Source organism: Molothrus ater, chromosome 9 (assembly GCF_012460135.2).
Source record: "Molothrus ater isolate BHLD 08-10-18 breed brown headed cowbird chromosome 9, BPBGC_Mater_1.1, whole genome shotgun sequence".
Taxonomy (NCBI): Eukaryota; Metazoa; Chordata; class Aves; order Passeriformes; family Icteridae; genus Molothrus; species Molothrus ater.
The window spans coordinates 1,441,714-1,464,644 of record NC_050486.2 but is presented as its reverse complement, the minus strand read 5'-3'; the positions used below and the strand labels follow the sequence as shown (position 1 = coordinate 1,464,644).

The following is a 22,931-nucleotide window of genomic DNA, read 5'->3' as shown; positions in this document are numbered from 1 at the left end:
CAGGGTAAATACTCTCTGTTTATTGCTAATAAATTCTTGTATTCATGATGTTTGTTAGATTTTGCTACATAGCAAAAAGTCTTGGAGTACCTAGGAGTTTTTTGTTTTATACCACAGGAAATTTATCATATGAAAGGTACTAAAATTGTCTCCCTGGGTTGGTTGCTGCTGCTTCTGTTGATGATTGTAGCAGTCAGGGAACCAAAAAGATCCCCTTTGAAGTTGCTGACGTGCTGTTTGTGTTTTGGCAGCTCTGTCATGATACTGGATTAACCTAGTTTGCTGCTTCCATTAAAGAAAGCTTATGTGGAAATTTAGAATGCAGAGTAAAGCCTTTCCTTAGACCTGGCTGTGGGCTGATCAGCATGGGAGTCATCCCTGTGCTGGAGAGGAGAGGACAGTCAGAAGTTAGCACCTGAAAGTCACTCTTTGCCCATCCCACCCATCCCATCATTCCTGAGGAGCAGAGGGAGGTTTTCTGTTGGATTTGTGTCTCAGGGTTTGTCTGATGAGCTGTGCTCAGCCTTTCTGGGAGCCAGGAGGTGAAGCAGTGGCAGATGAGCTGGTTTGGGCTGTTGGTACAGCTGGGATCATGGTCTGCTGCGCTACCTGATTTTTATTACACCAGCAAAAAAAGAGATATACATGAGTAGAAAGGCTGGCTCTGCTTTTCTCCCCCCTGTTCTCCTCTAGTTTTAGCCAAGTTCTGTTCTCACTGCTGCCTCTTGACTTGGGAGCATGAGGAGCTTTTAGTGAGGGAACTCAGTCTCTTGTTTGCTTCTTTTGTTGAAAGGGAAAAGAAAATTGCTGGCAGCCAGGTAACTGTGAAGATGTTGTTAGCTTGTAGTGATGCTGGGAAGAATTACCCAGTGCAGTGTTTGGATGTTGGATGAGAGTACTGGGAGATGAGAAGCCTCTTTTGAGTTCCTTTCTGGGACAAACAGGCTGGAAAAGGAAATTCTGTTCTTTCATGGGTACGGCTGAGAATGCACTTCCACAAGTACAGTGTGCTTCATTCTTCTTTTCTTAATTATTTCTGTCAGACTGTTGCTATATTAAACCTTTCACTTATCTTTGTGGTTGATTGTCAGGGTTCCTTGTATTATCAGAAGGCTAAAAAAGGCTGTTATTTGTTTCCCTTCAGTGCAATAGAGAATTCCCGTGCTGATATCCCTGTAGTCAGCTCTAGTGAAGCTGAGCAGTCAGAACCTGACTGTGATATTGGTGGGACACTTGAGGCTGACCCTCAGAGTGAGCCTTCCTCTTTTGTCAGTCCACCAGAGAGGTGAGTATCCAAGCAGGTTGTGTGTGGCTCTGAATACTTCAAAGGGAGTTTATTCTTGTGCTGGCTTTGCAACAAACATTTGCATGTGCTTGCTTATCTGTGTACTTGTGTGAGTGTGATACTGCATGTGGTGACCATGTTACAGATCCTGACACTCCTTCAACTTCCAGCCTTGCAGGCCAACATATAGAGAACATATCATCTTCACATGGCAAGGGAAAGAAGACAAAATCTGAGTTTGAGTCCAAAGTTTCAGCAGCTGAAAAGGGGGCAGATGAGCAAAAATCTGCTCTTAATGCTTCAGAGAACCTAAAAAGGGAGGTAAGTTGGTACACACAGGAGTAATGCCCTCTGTTTTTATGGTAAAATACGTGGTGTGCTTTTATTCTGTCCCAGAAGTATCACTTGGCCCTTGTTACAAGGGGATATGTAGCTGGCCAGGCCTTCTAACTGCATGACTTTTTTCATGCTCTGGTTGTGAAGTACTTCCTAAAGCTTCTGTTTTTTAATAATTAACTCTTTTTAAAATCAGAATGACTTAAGGCCATGGCAATACCATTTTTTGCTGCTTTAGGATCGTGTTTAAACTGTCACTTGGCAACTACCTCTAAAATATTGTCCACAAAATAACCTCTACACTTGAAATGTCTACCAAAAAATGTTCACTCATGTGGTGGTGTGCTGAATATGTTTGTATAAAGGAGAAATGAAAACTTGAAATGGAATAATGTACAGTTTAGTTGACAGGGTTTTTGCTTTGTCAGGCAAGTCCAAAACATTATTTCTGAGATACTTAAAATGGTTCCTTTAATGTTTAATCATTTTGCTGTTTCTGAGATGTTCAGAAATCCCAGAGAACCTCTGGAATTCTGTCATGACAAGCACTGATGTTTAAAGATTTTTGCTACAGGGAAAGCTTTCTTCATTAGGAAGAGGAAAAGCAAAACTTGGGAAGAAAATGCAGGTGTTGGAGAAGAAGGTTTACATTTTATTTAAAATATATTAGCTTAGCCACAAAAATTGCCAGTATTTCAGTGAAATAATCTGTAATTCTGAGAGAAAATCATCACTTGTTTTTTCTGGCTTATAATCTTGCTTACATTGGCTCTAAGTTGTTAACATGGGTGCAAATGATGTGTCTGCCCTTGACTGGATCAGAGCATGCTTTGTTTTTTCAAGTTCATCTTTGTTTTCATTGTTGGTCCTGAAAAATATTCACAAGCAGTGGTTCTTTCTTTTGCAGAAAGACTTTAAGAAGACAGGAGAAATTGACCCTACATCAGTAATAACTCCAAAGGACCCTGGAGACATTCCAACATTTGATGAATGGAAGAAGAAAGTCATGGAAGTGGAGAAAGAAAAGAGTAAGTTCAGGATTCATTAGTTTGGTCTAAATCCAGAGCACTGTCATCTCCTGGCAGAGCTGAATAGCAGGACTGTCTCCATTTGGAATGCAGCCTGGAACTTCATTTTTCTGCTAGAACTATGTAATTAATAGCCTTCATTATATAAAAGCAGTGAGCAGAAGTTCCCTGACTGTGCAAATACTGCTTGTTTGTGTGGTTTGTTATAGTAGCAATATTTTCTTGTTCCTAGGTCAGTCAATGCACCCTTCTGCTCTTGGTGGGCAGCATTCCACTAAAAAGGTCCAGAAAAACAGGAATAACTACGCCTCTGTAGAGTGTGGTGCCAAAATTTTGGCAGCAAATCCAGAGGCAAAGGTAAGCATTTATTAATTATTAGTGTTCAGTTTTTAGTGTGCTGTTATGCAGCAAAGTACACTTAAAACTGAGCACTGGTTTGTGAAGTTGTTGTTCTGTTGAATTGTTGTTGTTGTTGAATTTATTGGGATTTTGATTAATAAAAGTAGGATGTAAACAGTGGTCAGTGCTTTTTTTAAGAGGGATTGCTATAGAACTTGATGTCTTTTAAGTGAATTCAGAAAATGGGAGCGGAGTCTACTTCCTACAGAAACTGAACAGAGTTACATTAAAGAGCTCACCACAGTAAATAATCCATGATTACCCCAAAGTATGGCCTGCTGTGTCCTGGATAATTGTCTTGCTCAGAGTGTTGTTGATACTGGTCTACAAACCTAATTTCCAATTTATTGCTGGAAAGAGGGGAAAAATCCTTGATGCTGTTGGTGTCTACCATGCAATTTAAAATACAAATTCTTTTCTTTCTACAGAGCACTTCAGCTATTTTGATGGAAAACATGGACCTTTATATGCTCAATCCTTGCAGTACTAAAATCTGGTAGGTTCCTGAGGTTCACATTTGTGGCAGGAGTGGTGACAGTTTTCCATTGCTGTGGGACTGACTTGACCTTGATGTGTTGCTTCTTGGAATGGGTGTGTGAGGAACTCTGGCAGAATTAGCACAAGATAATAAATTATGTCTTCATAGAAATCTAGCTCTGGTATTGACAAGTAATATTAAGGTGATATTTTTATATATCTTAATATGTGTAAGTTTTGCATAATTATCTTATGGCAGATAAGGCACTTGAGCATTCAAATAAAGATTCTTGGTTTCTTTCCCTGACTGTCAAATAATTGTAGGACAGGTGAACAGAATTTACCATACATTAATTGGCACTTCAATGTGATTTAAATTGTTTGCTGTCCTTAGTTTTTAGTTCTGTGATTTGATCCCTTTGAGTACAAGATGGATGAAGCTCTTGTAGCTGCAGGTGCTGCCAGGAGTTATTTAAGGTGATGTTCAGAAAAACACCACCAGTGATTCTAATGGTACAGCATTTTTATAGTGTCGTCCCTACACCCAGTGAAGGATGTGATGAAGATTGTAACTGCAGGAGGAGAAGTCTTTTCTTAAAAAATACTTCCTTTTTGTCTTTAAGGTTTGTTGTTGAGCTCTGTGAACCAGTGCAAGTAAAGCAGTTTGACATTGCAAATCATGAATTATTCTCTTCCACTCCAAAGGACTTTCTGGTGTCAATTAGTGACAGGTATGTTACCTAAACTCATCCTTCTGAATGAAAAAATGAAATAATTACTGATGCAAGGCTTTATGAAGCAGGATCTCTGTATGTTTGTTATTATGCAAACTAATGTAATGTGAAGTCACATGGTTTTTCTTTGTGTCTATTGTCAGTTGCTAGCAGGTTTTTTTCCTGTGCCACCTTAAAAATGAAAAGGAAAAATTTGTTGAGGAGCAGAATTGATACAGTAGCTGGGTAGTGGGTGGCAGATTATAAAATTCCTTAGTAAAATGCTACTGAGGTCGTGGGCTCTCCCCTCCCTTGTCATTCAGACCATTTTCACATGGTTTGAGCTGTCTTCAATGCTGAACCATGTCCAAAACCCCACAGATTATTCAAAAAGAAAGGGAGAGTAGTTCACCATTGAGAAGTTGGAAGGGGTGAGAGTGCTGCAGGTTAGCCAGATGGCTGCTTAGAGGCTGCTTTAGGATGATTTAGGCAGTGCTGTGCCCCCACTGCTTTCTGGAGTGAGCAGGGAATTCTGGTCTGGGTGAGCAGGCATTCAAAGGGCATCAGGAAAACTCCTTTACTTCTGGGCTGCCTAAAGCAGGTGGGGTTAGACTTTGAGCACTTGTTCTGTTGTGCAGTTCTAGCTCTGCTCTGCTCAGTTTTCTGCTACCTGCCTACAGTGATGCAACCTGCCAGGTGTGTTCTTCTGTTCATCTGGGGGGGCTTCACTCCAGACTGGCAGAATTTCAGTGGTTGGATAAGTCTGGGATTTTGTGCTTCAAGGGCTTGCACGTTGCTGTCATTGTGTGAGGGTCCTGCTGAGGTTTTGGGTTGGGAACTTCGCTGCTGCCTTGCAGCTGGAAAGAACAAAATGTATTTCTGCTCTGGGAAGGCATTGGGAGAAACTTCTGTAAATACCTGTAAACAGTGAGCTCCTGCATTTCATTACCTGACTCCATTGTTCCTTTCTAGGTATCCAACAAACAAATGGATTAAATTAGGTACTTTCCATGCCCGAGATGAGAGGAATGTCCAGAGCTTTCCTCTGGATGAACAGATGTATGCAAAATATGTGAAGGTAACTCAATACTGCAGAAGCATCCATGCTCCTCAGGGAAGGAGGGCTTTGCTGGGTTTCCTCTGTATGACAGCATCCCAAGAAATGTGTTATCAAAGCCTGCCTTACCATTAATTGCCCTTGGTTAATTAGTGGCCCCAGCTGGGCTTGTCTGGGTACTAAATCCTTGTCACAGTTGTGACCTTATTACCTTGCTCACTTTGGTAATTGAGAGGATCTTGGGAAGCCCCTTGGGTCCAAGTACATACTTAGCTGATACCTGAAGTAAGGAAAATCTAGACAAAGTTCTGTTCTATTTGACTTTACCCAACTGTCCCCTGAATGTAAGAGCAGAAGAATCTTGACCTATTTTGTTTCTTGGCTGTACCTGCTTTACATATACACACATATATCTATACCTATTGAGATTTATTTGTGTATATACACACACTGCCCTGGAGCACAGATCACAATATGCCTATTTCTTGATATTTTTGTACCATGTTGGGCTGTGCAGTTTAGTGAATCTGAAAGTGTATGGGGTTGCATCTTGGTTCTCATTAAGAGACTCCAAGTGCAGTTTTCCAGTTATTCAACCGTAACTCTGACTCAGGCAAATTATTTATGCTCACTGCTACTGGAGCATTGCCATGATACCTCCACCTTCAAAACAGTTTGCATTGAGCTATCTTTACTCAGGAGACTCAAAGGGAATAAAATTCCATAAATAATTAATGTGGTACTTGAACTTGGATAAAAGCTTCTGTGAAAATATTGGGTTGTAGTGAAGGTTTAAATTGAAATAAAATACAGACCTTTAGGTCCTCTTCAGTGATGTGTTATCTTCCAATTATGGTATGGCCAAAAAAAAAAAAAAATTAGTTTTTCCTCCTTAATAATGCTTTGTGCTTTTATGAAAAAGTAGCTATGAATGATAATTGTCTAACTTCTTTACCTAGAAATCCTGCATGAGTCACAGAACAGAGATTTCATTTATTTTTAATTCTGTTTTCTGGCTGAATTAATTAATGCCTTAAGGTAGCTGCCATTGTCACTGAAGTGGCAGAATTCCTGTAGATGCTGCAGCACTTAATTCCTTGGTGGATACAGTGCTCTGTCTTGAATAGTACAGCATGGTAACATTTCCAAAGGTTTGTTCTTATAATATTTTCACTTCATGATGTGAAAAGCAAGCAAGTTCTAAGTATGTCTGGTCTACAGAATGACTCCAAAATATTTCCAAAAGTTAAATTTTTTGAAGTGGCTTACTGAACTTGTATCAAAAACAATGGGATTTATGTGGGATTGTCTTGGTCTCACTTGCAGATTATTCCAGTCCTTCAGTGATAGTGTCTACATAGTGGTTTAATAAATGCTTGCAAATTAATTCAGATTAAATACCAGTGTGTAGTCAAGAGATAGAGATAGATGCACTAGAGATACACAGATGTCTGAAGCTCCCAGGTCTGTCATCAGCTGCTCTGTTTGTTGCAGTTGTGCTTCTGTAAATGGAAGTATTTTACAGTGAGTTGAAGCAGCAGCAGTACATCCAGAGTGCATGCTATGTGGGTTTGTTTTTCCTTTTGAGTCACTTTCTGTAGTCTGTGTTCTTTAAGGGGAGAAAATACACTTAGTACATTTAACACACTTCAGTATTCTATCTGCAGTCATGCTGCCCTGAAAAATGGAATAACTTCAATTGCCTAATAAAACACTTGTTGCATGTCGCCTTCAATCTGCAAGGTACAAGGGCTAAATGAAATCTTGCTACCCAAGGCAGATGAAGTTGTGTTACACCTTAATCCTTCCCAGCTTGTCCTCTTAGGCATTTATAGTACTGAATTAAACCCAGCAGGACTCTGTAGTTGCCTGTGGCATGTGTTCAGCCTTTGTACTGACATCTACTTTTTTGTTTTTTGTTTTTTCTCCTTTCCTCTCTCTCGCTTCAGATGTTCATCAAGTACATAAAGGTTAGCAACTCTTCTTGTGGAGTGATGGATGCATGGGGCTGGGGGTGTTCTCTGCTGCGGCTCAGCTCTTTAATGCATGGCAAGAATAAATCTGGCCTTTTCTGCTCTGGGCAATCTGCAACTCCCTGGAGTGAACAAAACTTGCAATTTCAAGATTGAGTGTTTATGTTTAACTGAATTTTTGGCTCTGTGGGTCTTCGGAGTTTTATTTTAAGTACCTTTTATTCTTTAGGTGGAGTTGATATCACACTTTGGATCAGAACATTTTTGTCCTTTAAGTCTTATAAGGTAATACTTTGTGTTTTGCTTAGTCTTTCTACCTCCTTGCAGTGAAGACTAGTCTGCTTTTGGAATAGTTGGACAACAATTCCAATTTTCAGTTGCAGTTACTTGTAGGCATTATGGATTGAAGAAGTTGCCTGACCTGCCTGCTGTGTAGTGTCTTTCATGTCTGTGTAAAGGAGGTTTGAATCTCTTTATTTGCTTCTCTGGTATGTCAGGAATAGTTTATATTTGCAGGAGGAGGGGAGGAGGAAACAGGAGCCTTGCGCAGCTTTAGAGCAGGACATGAGCATTTCAAAGCTGACCAAGCAAAACAGGGAACAAGTGGTGAGCTAAAAAGAGCAGGTGTGCTGAGTGCTTTCTGGAAGCTGCTGGGTTGTTTGGCACCACAGTGCCTGCAGTCAGTAATGTTTGCAATAGCTGAGTAAAAAAACCTGTGGATTTTTAATTCAGAGAACCATCAGCCTCTGTACTGCTAAAAAACAGGTTTTGAACCTGGGAGGTCTCTGGTATTAGAAGTCAAACGATATTTTAATCCACAAGGTTGCTTTACATTGGATTGAATTGATTGAATTTTGGCAGAAGAGGTCAAAGAGAGTGTGGTATGCAAAGGGAGGTAGTTCTGAACAGATATTCCTAGAGCAAGTCAAAGGTGAAACTGAAGAGGAGGTGTAAGAACTCATGGACAGCCAAAGACGAAGAAGTCTAGGTGTGAGTTTAAAAGGAAGAAAAGACTCTTTGGAATTAGAATGGGAAACAGGATCTTGTTTAGGTTCCTTGTAGATAGACTTAGAGGAAATAAATATCCCTGCTGCTTGATCTTGCTTAAATGACTCCAACTGCTGTATCTCATTTACTTGTTACATAAAGGTAGTACTGCCTATAAATTATGTCACATGATTCCTAATGCTAAGTTTTTCTTTTCAAACTTTGATCATAGAGTATTTGGTACTAGCATGGTTGAAGAGTATGAAGAAATAGCTGATTCTCAGTATCAGTCTGAAAGACAAGAACTGTTTGATGAAGATTATGGTAAGCAAATATTCTGTGCATTTTTAGCCATTCAGACAGCTCTTGTGCTGTTGGTGGCTCATCACTTCCTGCATATGATGAAAGATTTGACCCTTGAATTTACTTGTTGACAGTGTTTCAGCATTTCTGGGCTTTTCCAACAATCTTTTGAAGTTTTAAACAATATGTTTAAATGTAGCTACGTAGAGGGTGGCTTTAAAATTATAGTAATGAGTCTCTGTTTCACTTGGCAGAATAGACAATTTCTTCATGTGCTGACAGTAGGAAAGGATTACTAAAATAAAGCAGCTTACATGGAAAGTTCTATTCTTAGTGTCCATTTCAGTTCATTATATCTGACCTCAAGCTTTCTGTAGTTTTATTTCCACACTGTCAAGTTGACATCATTGAATGACATGTTAAATCTTGAGGTTCATATTCTTTGCCCATGACAGATGAAATTCCAATAGTCACGAATTGTTCTTCTTTATACATAGATTATCTCTTGGATTATAACACAGGGGAAGAAAAATCTTCCAAAAATCTTCTTGGTTCTGCTACAAGTGAGTATGATTTATTAGAAAAAGTTATTCCTGTGCTTAAAACAAGATGTGCTAATTGAAAATGGAATGACATTTTGTTGTGCAGCATCTACAGCTTTTCTATTCTGCTGAAGCAATTTGTGATTCTTCTTTAGTTTCATAGGAATCATTAAAAATTTGGAGTTGGGAGGTTGTTCTTAGTGTTCTAAAAATGAATTTTCGATTTATAAGGATATCTATTTTGTGGAAACTTTTTTGTGCTTAAGGATTCTGAATACTGAAGATCATGTAAAAGTTGCATAGGGCTGTAAATGGCCAGTGCTAAAGTGTTGTAGAACTGTAATTACTTGGAAGTTGGAAATCTGTGTTTAATTAAAATGCTTAACCTACAGGAGACAATATAAAGATTTACTTTGCACAACTGTAGGGGCAGAGAAGGATGGAGAATACTACAATTTCTGAGGAGGCTTTATGTAAATACTGTCATTCATGTTCTTCATAAGGGCTGTGTATTGTTTTGAGAGAACTAAAGGTTCTTGACTGTCTCCTCTCACTTTTCCATTGGAAAACCTCCATGTGTAGGGTTAGTTTGCCTGAGAATCCTGGAATACTCAGTTTTAATGGTAGTCTTCATTGCTGAATTATTCCTGATGGTTTCACCTCCTCACACCGTTTCCTAAGGAGCTCTTGCACTGTACCACTCTTCCTTCTGTCCCAGCTAATGCAGGTTTGTTATTCCAGTGTAGATCTGCACTCAGGTAATGCTGTTTGGAGTCAGCCTTTGCTTTCATCCTCCAGTGGATCAGAGCCACAGAAATCTTTCATGTTTTTTCCTAGAACATGGTTTTCTCCTGAGAATAAGGTCATGGCTAGGAATATTCACAGCTTAGAACAGTTTTCAAAAGGCAAATAGATAGTGGAAAAGGCAGTTTATTTCTACATGTGTGCCTCTCACAGATGAGATAAAGCAGTAAATTCTTCCCTGACACTGCTTATCTCTTCTTTGTGACTTCTAAACTTTTATCTTCAAGCTATCTTGCTGATGCATATTCACATGATCTGTCTGCAAGAGCAGGTATTACAAGTTTATATTCACTGTCTGAAAAAGGCAGTGACTTTCCATTTAATTTTTCAGACTACCAAAGCTAAGATTAAAAGATTTGAAACACCTGTTGCTGATGGTGCTCAGCTGGCTCTCTAATGCACTGAAATGTTGCAGTGCCCAGTATTTAGTTCTGGCTAGTGGGTTTTGTTACTGAGAGTTTCCTCTCTGTCAGGGTGGTCAGTGCTCCTCTTTTGGAAGGAGTAGAGTTTGTGGGTATTGTTATTTAGTGGGGTTTTTTTAGATGCATGTAGACAAATGGGACATGTTTCCTTTTTGCATCTTAAATGTAGAGTGAGAAAGAGGAGGAGGTGGGGGTTCTCAGACATTTAATCTCTTAAGAAGCATTCTGCAGTCATGGTCTCTCTCCTGCCATTTTCTCACATTTTAAAGCTTCTGTACAAACTCTGTGTTCTCCCTCATTTTCTCATTTTTGTAAGAAGCCATCCACAGCTGAAGTTCAGCATCTTTTGACTATTATGACTTTTCTCATTATACAAACCAAGATAAATTAACATAAATCAGGAATGCAGCTTCTGGCAGCAGCTTCTGCAGCTTCCTTTTCTGGAGGAAAGGCAGAACCAAAGTTTTGAAAACAACTTCAGGGAGCCCAAGGAATTTGTCATTGCTACTAAAATGCCTCTCTAACATGAGGACCTTGGCCATGTGCCACTGCCATGTGTTGGTGGGTGGGGGAGAAAGGGGCAAAATCAAGCCAGCTCCTGTGTGTTTACAGTGTAGTGCTCTTTACCTGATCCTCAGCTTCTAAATAAACCTGGCCATTATGTTTGTTGTCAATATCAAGACCAAAGAGGAGCTGTATTTAATTCCTGTGCTGATGTAGAGTAGGACCTCTTGGAATTTACTTCTGTGAATTCAGAGGGGAGAGGAACTGTCCTACTTAACAGCTCCTTAAAATAAATAGATGTGTAAGGCAGATCTGTGGGTGTTATGGTGCAGGTTTTCAAATACAGGTTTCTGACTTAGATATTTACCTTAAAAAGAAACAGCTGCCTCCAGTGTAATAGAATGACCAGATATTATGTCCTTACACTGTGATTAATTTCAAGCAAGTATTGTAAAACAGCAAATTCCTTGGTGCTGCTGATCTCTGGGCCCTCTGAGAGTGCCCTTGTTGAGGAGTTGTTGTCTCTTTTAGATGCTATCCTGAGTATGGTGAACATTGCTGCCAATATGCTTGGAGCCAAAACTGAAGAGTCATCTGAAGCTGAAGGTACTGTAGTTTTTTAGATGAAAAGCATTATGGAAAGTTTGCATTTTTTTTGTTAAGTTTGGGGGTTTGTTTGTTATTAGGTTTTGGTGGGGTTTTTTTGGTTGTTTTTTTTTTTTTTTGGTGGGGAGTTGGATGTTCTCTGATGGTTTAAATGACTTTTTTCACCTTTTGTGACACATCTGATTAGTGTCATAGAACCTAGTGACTGAAAAGTGGAGCAAAGATGCTGAATTTGCTGAGAAGAAAACCCATACAAAGATAACACATGTGCTTGTTCAGCTTTATTTAGAGATCTTTACTCAGTGTTACCCAGCTGGAGTTGTCCTAACTTGCTGCTTCTTTCTCTGAAGTATTTTGAGACTGTCTAGAACATCATACTCAAAAACTGTCAGTAGCATTTCATTCAGATAACTTGGGGTGACATCTGCAGTTAATTTGGTAGCACAGTTAATCATAAAAAACAAAACCACCAATAATAAACCCAGACCTCAGAATTTGTTGAAAACAAAGATGGTTCTTGAGTTTCCATGTTCACATTTTCCTCCTTCCTGCAGCTGGGAACAAAAGTGTGTCTGAAAATGTCACTGCCACCCCTGCAACTTCAACAGCTGCACCAAGACTGCCTGAACCAACACCTGTTCCTTCACCAGAGTAAGTGACTGCTCTAGGGGTGTTTGTAATGTGCTTCCAGCAGAGACAAACATGGGCCAGTCTGCAATCCTTGGTGGTAGCATGCTCAGGTATGGCATGCAGACTTAAACAAGGGAAAAAGCAAGTATTTCTGTACCATGGTAATGGCACTAATCAGAGACATTTAGTGGTTTTGTTGCTGTCTATTATAGCTATTTCCATTATGGTGTTTTTAGTTTTGACACAGAAACTGGTTTCATATTGGTCCAGGTTTTGTGGCCTCCTGCAAGGGAGACTAATTAGGAATGTAAAATGTGTTGCTATAAACTTCTGGTTTGTATAAACTTCTGATTTGGAAGCTTATAGTTTGGTAGACTTCCCATAATGAAACCTGTATGCAGATGTACAGAGTGAGCTTGAGATGAGAAGTTCTGTATAGAGTCTGTTGTTTTTCAGTAATTACATTGCTGATAATTAGGCTGCTTAAGGCCAAGACCCTGCCTCTTAATATTTAAGACATGACTTGTGCTGTATTTAGTGGCTTTACAGTTTTCTATCACTCTTGCTGTGAGGCTCAGGAAGGTCAGTGGGAATGTTGTGATTCTTGCATTTGAGGATTGCATCAGCAGAGTAAGATGCTTGCTGTGTAAAAAAAAAAGAATTGAACCGGTGACTTTTTTCAGGGGTGAGGGAAGGGGCAATATCTAATTGAGAAGGCTTGCTGTTTAAGAGGCAGGGTTTGAAATAATTTCTTTGCCTATTGGGACTGAAAATCACCAGAGAAAATATTACCTTGTAGAATTTCTGTCTCAAAACTGGCTTTTGGTCACTGGACTAAGCCTTGCTAATTTTCTAAAAGACTATTTTCACAGTCTTATAGAGCAGAGATGTAAAACTGTTGAATTAACACCTTGTCTTTTTAACTCTGTTGTAGACTTGTTACTACAGATATTCCACAGATAGAGAAAGAGCAAATAATAGTGGATTTGACTAAAGAAAGCCCAATTGTTCAGCTAGTGCAGGAGTATGAAGAAGATAGCAGCCAGTCCACAGTAACTTTGCTGTCCAGTGATGAGCAGGAGGAGGAGGCAGCAGCATGGTTTGAGCTGGAGACAGAGAAGCACTGCAGTGACATGGCAGCAGTGTGCTGCATCTCCACCTTCTCCGAGTACCTGCTGAAGTGGTGCTCGGTTGCAGCAGCCGTGCATCGGCAGCACAGTGAAACTGGAGGGGAGGAGAGGCCTCCTCACCCTGTGGATGTGCAGCAGCCACAGCCAGCTCTGGCTGAGTCTGCCCACCCAGCAGCACAGGAGCCTCTGCCTGAGCAAGTGGACAGCAAAGCTGAGAAACCCCCTGGGTCTGCTGTTGCAGTTGACTTCAGTGCAGTCCATGAGGAGATCGGCAATGAGACCACAGAGTCCATTGAGCTGGAGCCAAGCCATCCTCAAACTGTCTCTCAGTCCCTCCTGCTAGAAGTTACTTCTGAAGCAAAGCCATCCCCCACAACAGACACGGTGCTGCAGTCTCCAAAAGAAGACTCAGGCCAGGTAGCACCAAGGGTGACTCCCCAGCTGGATGTCCCGGAGCTCAGCACTGAAATGGAAAAGGCTGAGAGCTCAGCTGTAGAAGAAAGCCCCGAGCCCACTGTGGCCACTGAGGTAAAGGAGGTGAGCACAAGAGAGCCTCTTGCTACCCCGGTGATTCCAAAGCCCACAGAGACTCTTGTGCAGCCTGAAAGCACAGTGGATGTGGTAGCCAGTGATGCTGTGGAAGGGAAGGAGAGCACTCCAGAAGTGCAGAAACCTGCTGTGCCTCCTGCTGAGCCTGCCGTGCCTGCCGAGACAAAGGAGGAGGAGCAGGCGGCGGAGGAAGCTCTGCTGGCACTCCCGGTCTCAGGGGGACCCCAGAGAACGGCCACAGATTTCTATGCTGAGCTGCAGAACTCCACAGAGCTGGGCTACACCAACGGGAACCTGGTTCATGGATCCAACCAGAAGGAATCCGTCTTCATGCGCCTCAACAACCGCATCAAGGCCCTGGAGGTCAACATGTCCCTCAGCAGCCGCTACCTGGAGGAGCTCAGTCAGAGGTGAGGCTGAGCGGGGCTGGGTGGAGTCCAGGCTGTGAGGTACAGGGGGGCCTGGGCAGGGGGTACATTGCAAGGGCTGTGAGGTACAGGGGAGCCTGGGCAGGGGGTACATTGCAAGGGCTGTGAGGTACAGGGGAGCCTGGGCAGGGGGTACATTGCAAGGGCTGTGAGGTACAGGGGAGCCTGGGCAGGGGGTACATTGTAAGGGCTGAGAGGGGTCCAGGCTGTGAGGTACAGGGGAGCCTGGGCAGGGGGTACATTGCAAGGGCTGTGAGGAGTCCAGGCTGTGAGGTACAGGGGAGCCTGGGCAGGGGGTACATTGCAAGGGCTGTGAGGAGTCCAGGCTGTGAGGTACAGGGGAGCCTGGGCAGGGGGTACATTGCAAGGGCTGAGAGGGGTACAGGCTGTGAGGTACAGGGGGGCCTGGGCAGGGGGTACATTGCAAGGGCTGTGAGGTACAGGGGAGCCTGGGCAGGGGGTACATTGCAAGGGCTGAGAGGAGTCCAGGCTGTGAGGTACAGGGGAGCCTGGGCAGGGGGTACATTGCAAGGGCTGTGAGGAGTCCAGGCTGTGAGGTACAGGGGAGCCTGGGCAGGGGGTACATTGCAAGGGCTGAGAGGGGTACAGGCTGTGAGGTACAGGGGGGCCTGGGCAGGGGGTACATTGCAAGGGCTGAGAGGGGTACAGGCTGTGAGGTACAGGGGAGTTGAGCAGGGGATACATTGTAAGGGCTGATCTCTCGGGGCTGTTCAGGTCTGATCCAGCCAGCTTTGGATCGTTGGCCCCTCACAGCCTTACAAGGACAAAAGTAAAAGACTTGAGGAGCTCTTTCCTCTCAGGACCAGAGCCCCACTTTAGTCCTGGATAGGCTGAGTCCCTGGGGGGAAAGAGACCAAAGAGACTGGAGGGTTTCATCCCAGGAGATTTTAAACCCAGGGGAAACTGGGCAGAGGAGAGGGACCACAGCCAATGGGATAGAGGTGATGGGAGGGACTGACCCAGGACAAGACCACTGACTGACCAGGAGAGGGGTGTGTGTGGAACAAACCGTGTGAACTATTCAGTGCAAAATAACACCACCACCCAGTGCAAAACAATAACTGAAGAAACCACCTAGTGCAATACAACAGTAAATCACAGCTTAAAGCTTTATGGAAAGCTGAGGAAAGGACCCGAGCCTAGGTGGCTGTTGGAGTTACCCTGTGTGAATCAGGGCTTCTTCCCTCTTTGTGTTTCAGATAAAATCCTGTTTGTTTTATTTTGAGGACTATTGCTGTGGATTTTTTAAAAGAATATAGTGTTGTCAGGATGTAGGCACTAATCCTGTCCATAATTCTCTCTACAAAATGGCACATCCTTCTGTTACTGTTGAACTGAATGGCACACATCTACCATGCCTTTTTTATTAAATTGTTTCCACTTAAACTACCCTGTTTTCTGTAGTAACTCTGGTTGAGTAAGTGGCTGTGGAGAGGGACCCAAGAATTTCCTGTGAAGGATGTCTCTGTGCATTACTGTTTATCTGTGGTGTTCCTTAGCTACAGGAGAGTGGGGAGATACACCCATTTCAGAATTGGTTCCAAGGAAGGGGCTCACAGTTATAATTATTGTGCAGAGTGAATTCAGTAAATTGGCACTGAGCTTGAAGGTGTTGAAATAGATTGGACCATAACCTTGGGGGAAGAAAAACAAAACAAAAGGGACATCTGTTTTATTTGTGAAACTTAAAAGTAGGTACCACTTGATGTTTAAATAAAGCTCTTTGGGCAAAGAGAAGGTTTTTACTGGCATAATCATGTTTTAGACTTAAAGACAAGTCTAAGCCGAGGAGTTTTGTGCACTAATATTTCAGCCTTAAACACCTTTTGTTTTAGGTACCGAAAACAAATGGAAGAAATGCAGAAGGCTTTCAATAAAACAATAATAAAACTTCAGAACACCTCAAGAATAGCAGAAGAGCAGGTATGATTTGTTTGGAGTATTGAGGTGTTTTCCTAGTTAGAAAGGCTTGCTTTTAATGAAGAGTTACACAGAGGTACAGAAATCTTCTTTCAACTGAGCTGTATATCTGCCTTTTAAGAGCATCCATTCCATGCTTCCCTGTTTTTCTCCATTATAAAATTTTTAGACATGTTCTCAGTTGTTTCAGAATAAAGCCATTTTCAGCTCTGTTTTCTGATTTTGTACTTAAACACAAGATCAGTTGTCAGCTGGTAATGGCTACAACTCTTCAATGTCTTTGTCAATGAAAAAGTTACCCAGGTCAGTTCCAACCCTTGTTTCTTGGTTGTAACTGCACTCAAAACAATTTTTTTAACTTGGTTCATTTTTCATATCTGATTTAAAGTGTCGATAGACAATTTCCCTGCTGCTGAAGAGACTGAGGCTGTGGAAAAGCAGAGGGGTACAGTAATGGCTTAGGCCAAATCTGCATTTAAAAATGTTGTGCATGTAACAAAAACTTCATTCTTTAAAATGTGAATTTTCCCTGCTCTGCCATCTTGGCTTTCCTGAGCAGCTGTCAAATAGAGCAGTAACTGCTGTGCTAAACATTCACTAAAGAATCTGTGCACATGGCACAGCAGACTTGATCCCAGACTGTCTGAAAGCTTCTGAAGTGCAGCCCCAGGCCTGGAGTTTATTCATCCATGTACAGTGAAGAAAATGACAGCTTTCATGTGTTGCCTTTTCTGGGTTGGGTTTGGGGTTTTTTTGGAAGAGTATCAGTGCTGGTCAGTGTGAGGTTAGTCTCCCTGGTGTTCTGCTCACCTTCCTTAATTTCTCATAGGATTGAGCCATGTTAGGGCTCTTGCAGGCAGCAGCTGTTAGCTGGGAAGGAGCCATTCCTGGCTGGTGTGGGCTCCTGTCCTGTGCATCAGCCTTGGGCTGGAGCTGTGTGTGTGTTCTGTGGCCTCCTGACAGTGACTGTGTGGAGCTGCCTGCTCCCTGTGCCCGTGGTGAGGACAGCACAAGTGTCTCTAATGAGAGGCACTTGGCATGATGTTAGGAAGTGTTGACAAACAAAGATGTTATGTGAGCACTGTGTTGGAAACAATGCTGGGTAGGCTGTGCTGAGTGCCTTGCTGTGTCAGACAGACAGAGCACTAATTCTATGGCCATGAGGGCAGGTGACAGTGGAACTGGCCACTGACAGCATGCCCATGACTCTGTTCTCCACAGGACCAGCGTCAGACAGAGGCAATCCAGCTGCTGCAAGCACAGCTCACCAACATGACCCAGCTGGCTTCCAATCTGTCAGCCACCGTGGCAGAGCTGAAACGTGAGGTAATCACAGTCCAGAGGAAATGGATGCATCAACACATCTCTATTTGCAGAGACCAGAGTCTTCAAATGGAGTTTTAAATTGTCTGCTGGGTTGCTTTCAGCCTACTCTATCTGAAACTTCTAGCTGCAAATTAGAGTAACATGAGCTGTCTTGGTCACAGCAAAATTGGTCATAGTGCAGCCCACCCTAGCCCCCATGACTGTAGTCTGAGCAAAGGCACCCTTCTCCTTTCCCTACTGGCTATTGTCATCTTTAGAGATTAGGGAAATCTTGGCAACAATATTAGGAACATTTTCTCTCCAATGTTTATGTTCTGCCCGCCTGACATTTCAAGCAGTACCATAAACATGATCTTTTATATTTTGTGGGTATTGCCAAAGACCTCCCTTGAGCTAACACACTTGGTGAGGCTTCTCCTTTGATGCCTGGCTGGCTGAGCTCCTGTTTGAGTGCTGTGGTCAATGAAACCACATTGAATCAAGTGATGATAATGGTATTTTCTGAAGTACTGCAGTGTCAGTTTAGGTTTGCCATAGTGTTGCATCCATGTCAGCTGTGAACCAGAGAAGTTACTTTCTGAGCCTGGTTTCTTATGGGAAGTGTATTGCTTTCAGGGAGGTTGGGATGCTCTTAGCAAGGGGTGGCAGCTTCTGTAGTTGTGCTGATATTGGAGGCAGGGGGATCTTTTCCTGTTATCAGCCTTCACTCCTAAATGCTGCACAGCCAATAGACTGCATCAAACCTCTGAAAAATTACTGAAACATGAACAGGTGTTTAGTGAAATTAAAGTGAGTTGAGAACATAGCTTTTGTCTTTTAGAGCTTTTTTAGAGCTTAGAACATAAGAATGGCAATGTCATGGGATTGTGTCTTCAGCAGTTGTGTCCAATCCCTGCAGGTTTCTGACCGCCAGACCTACCTGGTGATTTCTCTGGTTCTCTGCCTCATCCTGGGCTTGGTGCTTTTTGTGCAGCGCTGCAGGAGCCCTTCTCAGTTCTGTGGAGATTACCTCTCAAAAATTCCCAAAAGCAATCACTACCCTAGCCCCAAAAGGTAATGTATTTATATCTGAAACTTAATTGTTCTTGCAGCTTTCATTAATGTTTCCTAAGTCTGCTGGTACTGGCACATCTGCTTTAATTCTGAGTTTTCTTTCTGCACACTCAGAATTGATAGCAAGGGCCTCTCAATCATAACACTCTCCTAGGAGCATTTTTGGGGCTCCTGTACTTGAAAAACATGTCTTGATAACTTGTAGCAAACACAGGACTGTGTCTGATAGCCAGGCTTTTTTGGGCACCTCAGCAGACAGTTCTGTCTTTCTGCCAGGAATGACTTTTCATGAGAAATGTACTGAGAAAAATGTGTTAAAAAAGCTTTCTGGAATTTCCTAGGTGTTTCTCCTCCTATGATGATATGAATTTGAAAAGAAGAACTTCCCTTCCACTGGTCAGATCCCAGTCTTTTCAGCTAGCTGGTAAAGAAGGTATTATTCATATCATACATCTGGTCTGTGCTGTTGCTCTTAGTGCTGCACAATGTGTGTGTGTCCATGTATGTGTTCTGTAACAGAAGGTGGTTTGTGAACAAGTTACCAGATACTCACAGAACTGTGCTGAATTATGCTAAAACCTTACATGCAGTTTTTGCTACAGATCTCTTCTGCTCTGCAGATGGTTTTTTAGGGTTAGGAGCAATCAGTGCAGGCACTCAGGTCTGCAAAGCTGTGAAGCTTGCAGAAAACAGCTTTTTTTTTTTTTTTCTCTTGGAAATGCCAGACGTGGGAAGTCTTAGTGTCCTACTTTCCTGAAGTCCTGATAGCCTATGTTTGAAACTTGGCAGGTATTTAGGATTCAAATTTAGCAACTTCAGTAAGAAAACTTAGACCATTTATCTTGGCTTGGGTATGAGGAATGATCTGATCTTTGCAGTATTCATGGTAGATTTGGGACAGCTGACTTTTGATTTCTTAGGCCATGAGTGCCATGCAAAAGCAAGTGTTGCAGATGATAGTAACTAGCAAGTATGCTGCTGACACAGCCCTTTGGGTGCAGCAAACTTGCCTCACAGGTTTGTTCTGTGAATAAAACTCCATTAAAACTCTGGAGTTGGCAGTGTGATGCCATGAACACACACATCTAAGGCCTAGACTATTTTTTTTCAAAACAAGGCATGTCCCAAATTCTCCCCACTGGTCTCAGGTCAGTGTGAACATCTGCCTTGTTGGTGTTCTGAGTGTGTCAGGCTGCACATGACACATTCTTACACTGGGAGCAGTTTATTTGCCTAGACTGCAGCACTCTGACTGCTCCTTTCCCCCAAAGGATGTTCTTTGCACCTCTCCCATGGCCAGAACTGTGAGGAGGCCAGGGCTTTTCAGGTGTGTGTCACTGACAGCTGCCACAACAGCACAGGGGGATTTCTCTGTGCTGACTTTACTTACAGTGCTTGTGTTGTGCCTCCCTCAGCTTAGGGAGAGAGGGAGAAATGTGCCTGCTCAGGGGGATACTTTGTCATGCTGTGTTTAGTTGGGACTGTGTTGCTCTAGAGCTGGCAGAGTCAGCACTGCTGAGTGTCTGTTCTCTCTTGCAGTGGATCCAGAGGATCTGTACATTGTGGAGCCCCTGAAGTTTTCCCCAGAGAAGAAGGTACAGTCTCACCCTGTGGGGAGGGAGCTGCTGGGCTGTGGAATTTGCAGGCAACCCCAACAAGGGAAGAGATGAGAATCCTTGCTCCATGTTTCAGAAGGCTGATTTATTATTTTATGATATGATATTATATTAAAAATGCTATACTACAGAATAGAGAGGTGATACAGACAGAAGGCTGGACAAGAATAGAATAGAATGATAACAAAAGCTCGTGACTGCTCACAGCCTTGCCACAGCTGGCTGTCATTGGTCATTAAGTAAAAACAATTCACATGAGACCAATCATAGATGCACCTGTTGGTAAACCATCTCCAGACCACATTCCACAGCCATCAGATATTGTTTACATTTCTTTTCTGAGGCTTCTCAGCAGGAAATCCTAACGAAAGGATTTTCATAAAACATCTCAGTGACACTGGGGCTGAGGTGTTTGTGCTGGCAGGTGGTGCACGTCTCAGCTGCTCTCCCTGCTGGTTCCTAGGCTTGGCTTGCATGCTCTGCTTGCCTCCCAGAAGCTCACCATTAATTTTTTTTTTCACTTGTGGTTTCAGAAAAAGCGTTGCAAGTACAAAAGTGAAAAACCAGAGACTATTAAGCCAACAACAGAGCCCCTGCACCCGATAGCCAACGGGGAGATCAAAGGAAGGAAGCCCTTCACGAACCAGAGGGACTTCTCTAACATTGGGGAGGTTTATCACTCTTCCTACAAGGGCCCTCCCTCGGAAGGGAGCTCCGAGACGTCGTCGCAGTCGGACGAGTCCTATTTCTGTGGCATCTCAGCCTGCACCAGCCTGTGCAACGGGCAGACCCAAAAGACAAAGACTGAGAAGAGAGCTGTCAAGAGGAGGAGGTCAAAAGTTTCAGACCAAGGGAAGCTCATAAAAACTCTAATACAGACTAAGTCGGGGTCGATGCCAAGCCTGCATGACATAATCAAAGGAAACAAAGATATAACAGTGGGAACGCTCGGAGTCACGACAGTCTCTGGACACATCTAAACCTAGCTGAACTTCTCAAACAGGAGAGTGTTTGTTCGTTTGAGAACAGTCTGTGGTATCCTGGGGGAGGATGGTGGGAGACGAAGAGCTCGACTCATTGGAAAGTATTCAGAAATTTGGTTTCTGCCTTTTTAAATAGATGGGATTGTGTCAATCTTGGCTATAAGCTGCAGCTTTACAAGGCTGATAATTTCCTATGAGAACAGCGTGGGGGGGAGGGAGGGCAGGGTTCATTTTATAAAGGTTTTTTTTCACAGTTCCTGGGGCAGAAATTTTTTGAAACCCAGTTTGTTGGGTGGAATAGGGATAAAAGCCTAATCCTCTTCCTTTAGCTTTGTTCCTATTTCTTGCACCTTCCCATATTTATGTGCCTTTTGTCTATTTATAATGCCACTGGAAGAGGGGAGATACAATTGTTTGTCATTTGATTTATTTTGTAATTTCTCTAGCTTTTTTTGAAGATGCAACACTACAGTGCTGTAAAGGGACATGTTGGCCTTCAGCTGGACTCAGTAATGTGGACTGGATACTGTAAAAATACCAAGAGATGGACTTGCCTGACTAGATTCTTGTTTTGCAAACTCTGTTGAGGAAAATCTCTCACCAGGGATGGCAATTGTGTTTACTTGCACCTTCAGTCACAATCGGAGCTTACTCTGATGTGCAGAATCAGTGACGGTGGCTCTTGAGGATTTCCTGCTGGTGGTGGAGGCTGAGGAATGCATTTGTCACCTGAATGGCCTGCTGCAGCTCTCTGGAGGAGGTGGATGAGGAATGCTCACTGCTGTTGTGCTGAAGAATGTGAGGGTGCATTCTCAGAGCCTGCTCTGGGTGTGCTGAGGTTGCCAAGCCTGGGAGTCTGAGCCTTGGGGCTGGCTCACAGCAGATGTTTCCACAACGTTTGCTTTTGTATTGGCTAACAAATGTGCAGTGTTGGTATGGCTGGTATTTCATACTCAAGTGTTTTTTATTTTGACTGTGACTGTGTACTTGGATACTATAGGATGTGTGGTTGCTGAGCTGTTGAGTGTGTTCTGAGTGAGTGGAACAAAAGGTTATTCCTTTTGACAGGTGTTACAGGTTCACGTTGTACAAAATAAGTTAATTTATTGAGCACTTTTAGTGGTACCCTTTTTAACAGATCTGATGCCTTTCCTAGGTATTGTATGTAATGTGACTTATTTAAAGCCTCTGTTTTTTTGCTGCTTTCTTGTTAGTTTATGAGTACTTTAAAGTGATGTACTTTCAGAGTTGATCTGCACAATTAGCCAGTCAGAGCACATGAACCAGACGTGTTGAACGTGAATTCAGAAGGATGTCAAACCTGGATGAAGAAAATTCATACCACCAGAGTGCAGCATCCAATGTTGTGGAGCAAGAGTATGTAACTACAGAGCTGTAGTGCCATTAGAAACTGTGAATTTCCAAATAAATCTGAACACTTTGTCTTTCATTTACTGGCATTTTTTCCTTTGAGAATGAAACTTGTGGCTTGCATTCTTAGAGAAGGACTGGTCTTAAAATTTCAGTCCAGGACTAGGACATGGGATCCTTTGGGCTGTAGTAAGGAGTTCATAAACTTGTCAGCCTAGATGTGTTTTTCTATTTCAATAAAGAAAAGTGTGCGGGAGTGGTTTCTGAGGGCTCAGTGGTGCTTTGTCTGAAAGGTCAGGAATTGTGGCCCTGTGAAACTGCTGGAGAGGTTTCCAGCAGGTCAGCTCACACCTTGCCCTGGGGGATCCCTGCATGTGCTGGCTTTCTGTGAGAAGAACTGCATGAAGCTAAGGCTTGTGAAGGATGGTACAAAAGGCCCTGAAAGGAAAGTTAGAGAGTCATTATCTC

General features: G+C 42.7%; 1 protein-coding gene across 2 annotated transcripts in view; it reads left to right on the top strand.

Moving 5' to 3' along the window:
* Nucleotides 1-22,542, top strand: part of SUCO (SUN domain containing ossification factor) — a 40,609-nt gene extending 18,067 nt beyond the window's left edge. Inside the window, exons 5-24 of one of the 2 annotated variants that reach the window (XM_036387963.1) lie at nucleotides 1,145-1,285; nucleotides 1,456-1,606; nucleotides 2,529-2,649; nucleotides 2,882-3,006; nucleotides 3,477-3,544; nucleotides 4,149-4,256; nucleotides 5,211-5,316; nucleotides 7,245-7,265; nucleotides 7,498-7,553; nucleotides 8,488-8,579; nucleotides 9,056-9,121; nucleotides 11,362-11,436; nucleotides 11,991-12,087; nucleotides 13,001-14,155; nucleotides 16,030-16,117; nucleotides 17,336-17,440; nucleotides 18,339-18,493; nucleotides 18,835-18,926; nucleotides 20,033-20,088; nucleotides 20,643-22,542. In XM_036387963.1, coding sequence (XP_036243856.1) covers nucleotides 1,145-1,285; nucleotides 1,456-1,606; nucleotides 2,529-2,649; nucleotides 2,882-3,006; nucleotides 3,477-3,544; nucleotides 4,149-4,256; nucleotides 5,211-5,316; nucleotides 7,245-7,265; nucleotides 7,498-7,553; nucleotides 8,488-8,579; nucleotides 9,056-9,121; nucleotides 11,362-11,436; nucleotides 11,991-12,087; nucleotides 13,001-14,155; nucleotides 16,030-16,117; nucleotides 17,336-17,440; nucleotides 18,339-18,493; nucleotides 18,835-18,926; nucleotides 20,033-20,088; nucleotides 20,643-21,089 — 3,325 coding nt within the window. In that variant the 3' untranslated portion in view covers nucleotides 21,090-22,542. The remainder of the gene's footprint in view (nucleotides 1-1,144; nucleotides 1,286-1,455; nucleotides 1,607-2,528; nucleotides 2,650-2,881; nucleotides 3,007-3,476; nucleotides 3,545-4,148; nucleotides 4,257-5,210; nucleotides 5,317-7,244; nucleotides 7,266-7,497; nucleotides 7,554-8,487; nucleotides 8,580-9,055; nucleotides 9,122-11,361; nucleotides 11,437-11,990; nucleotides 12,088-13,000; nucleotides 14,156-16,029; nucleotides 16,118-17,335; nucleotides 17,441-18,338; nucleotides 18,494-18,834; nucleotides 18,927-20,032; nucleotides 20,089-20,642) is intronic. The other variant, XM_036387964.1, reaches the window with a different exon arrangement.
* Nucleotides 22,543-22,931: the final 389 nt, after the last annotated feature.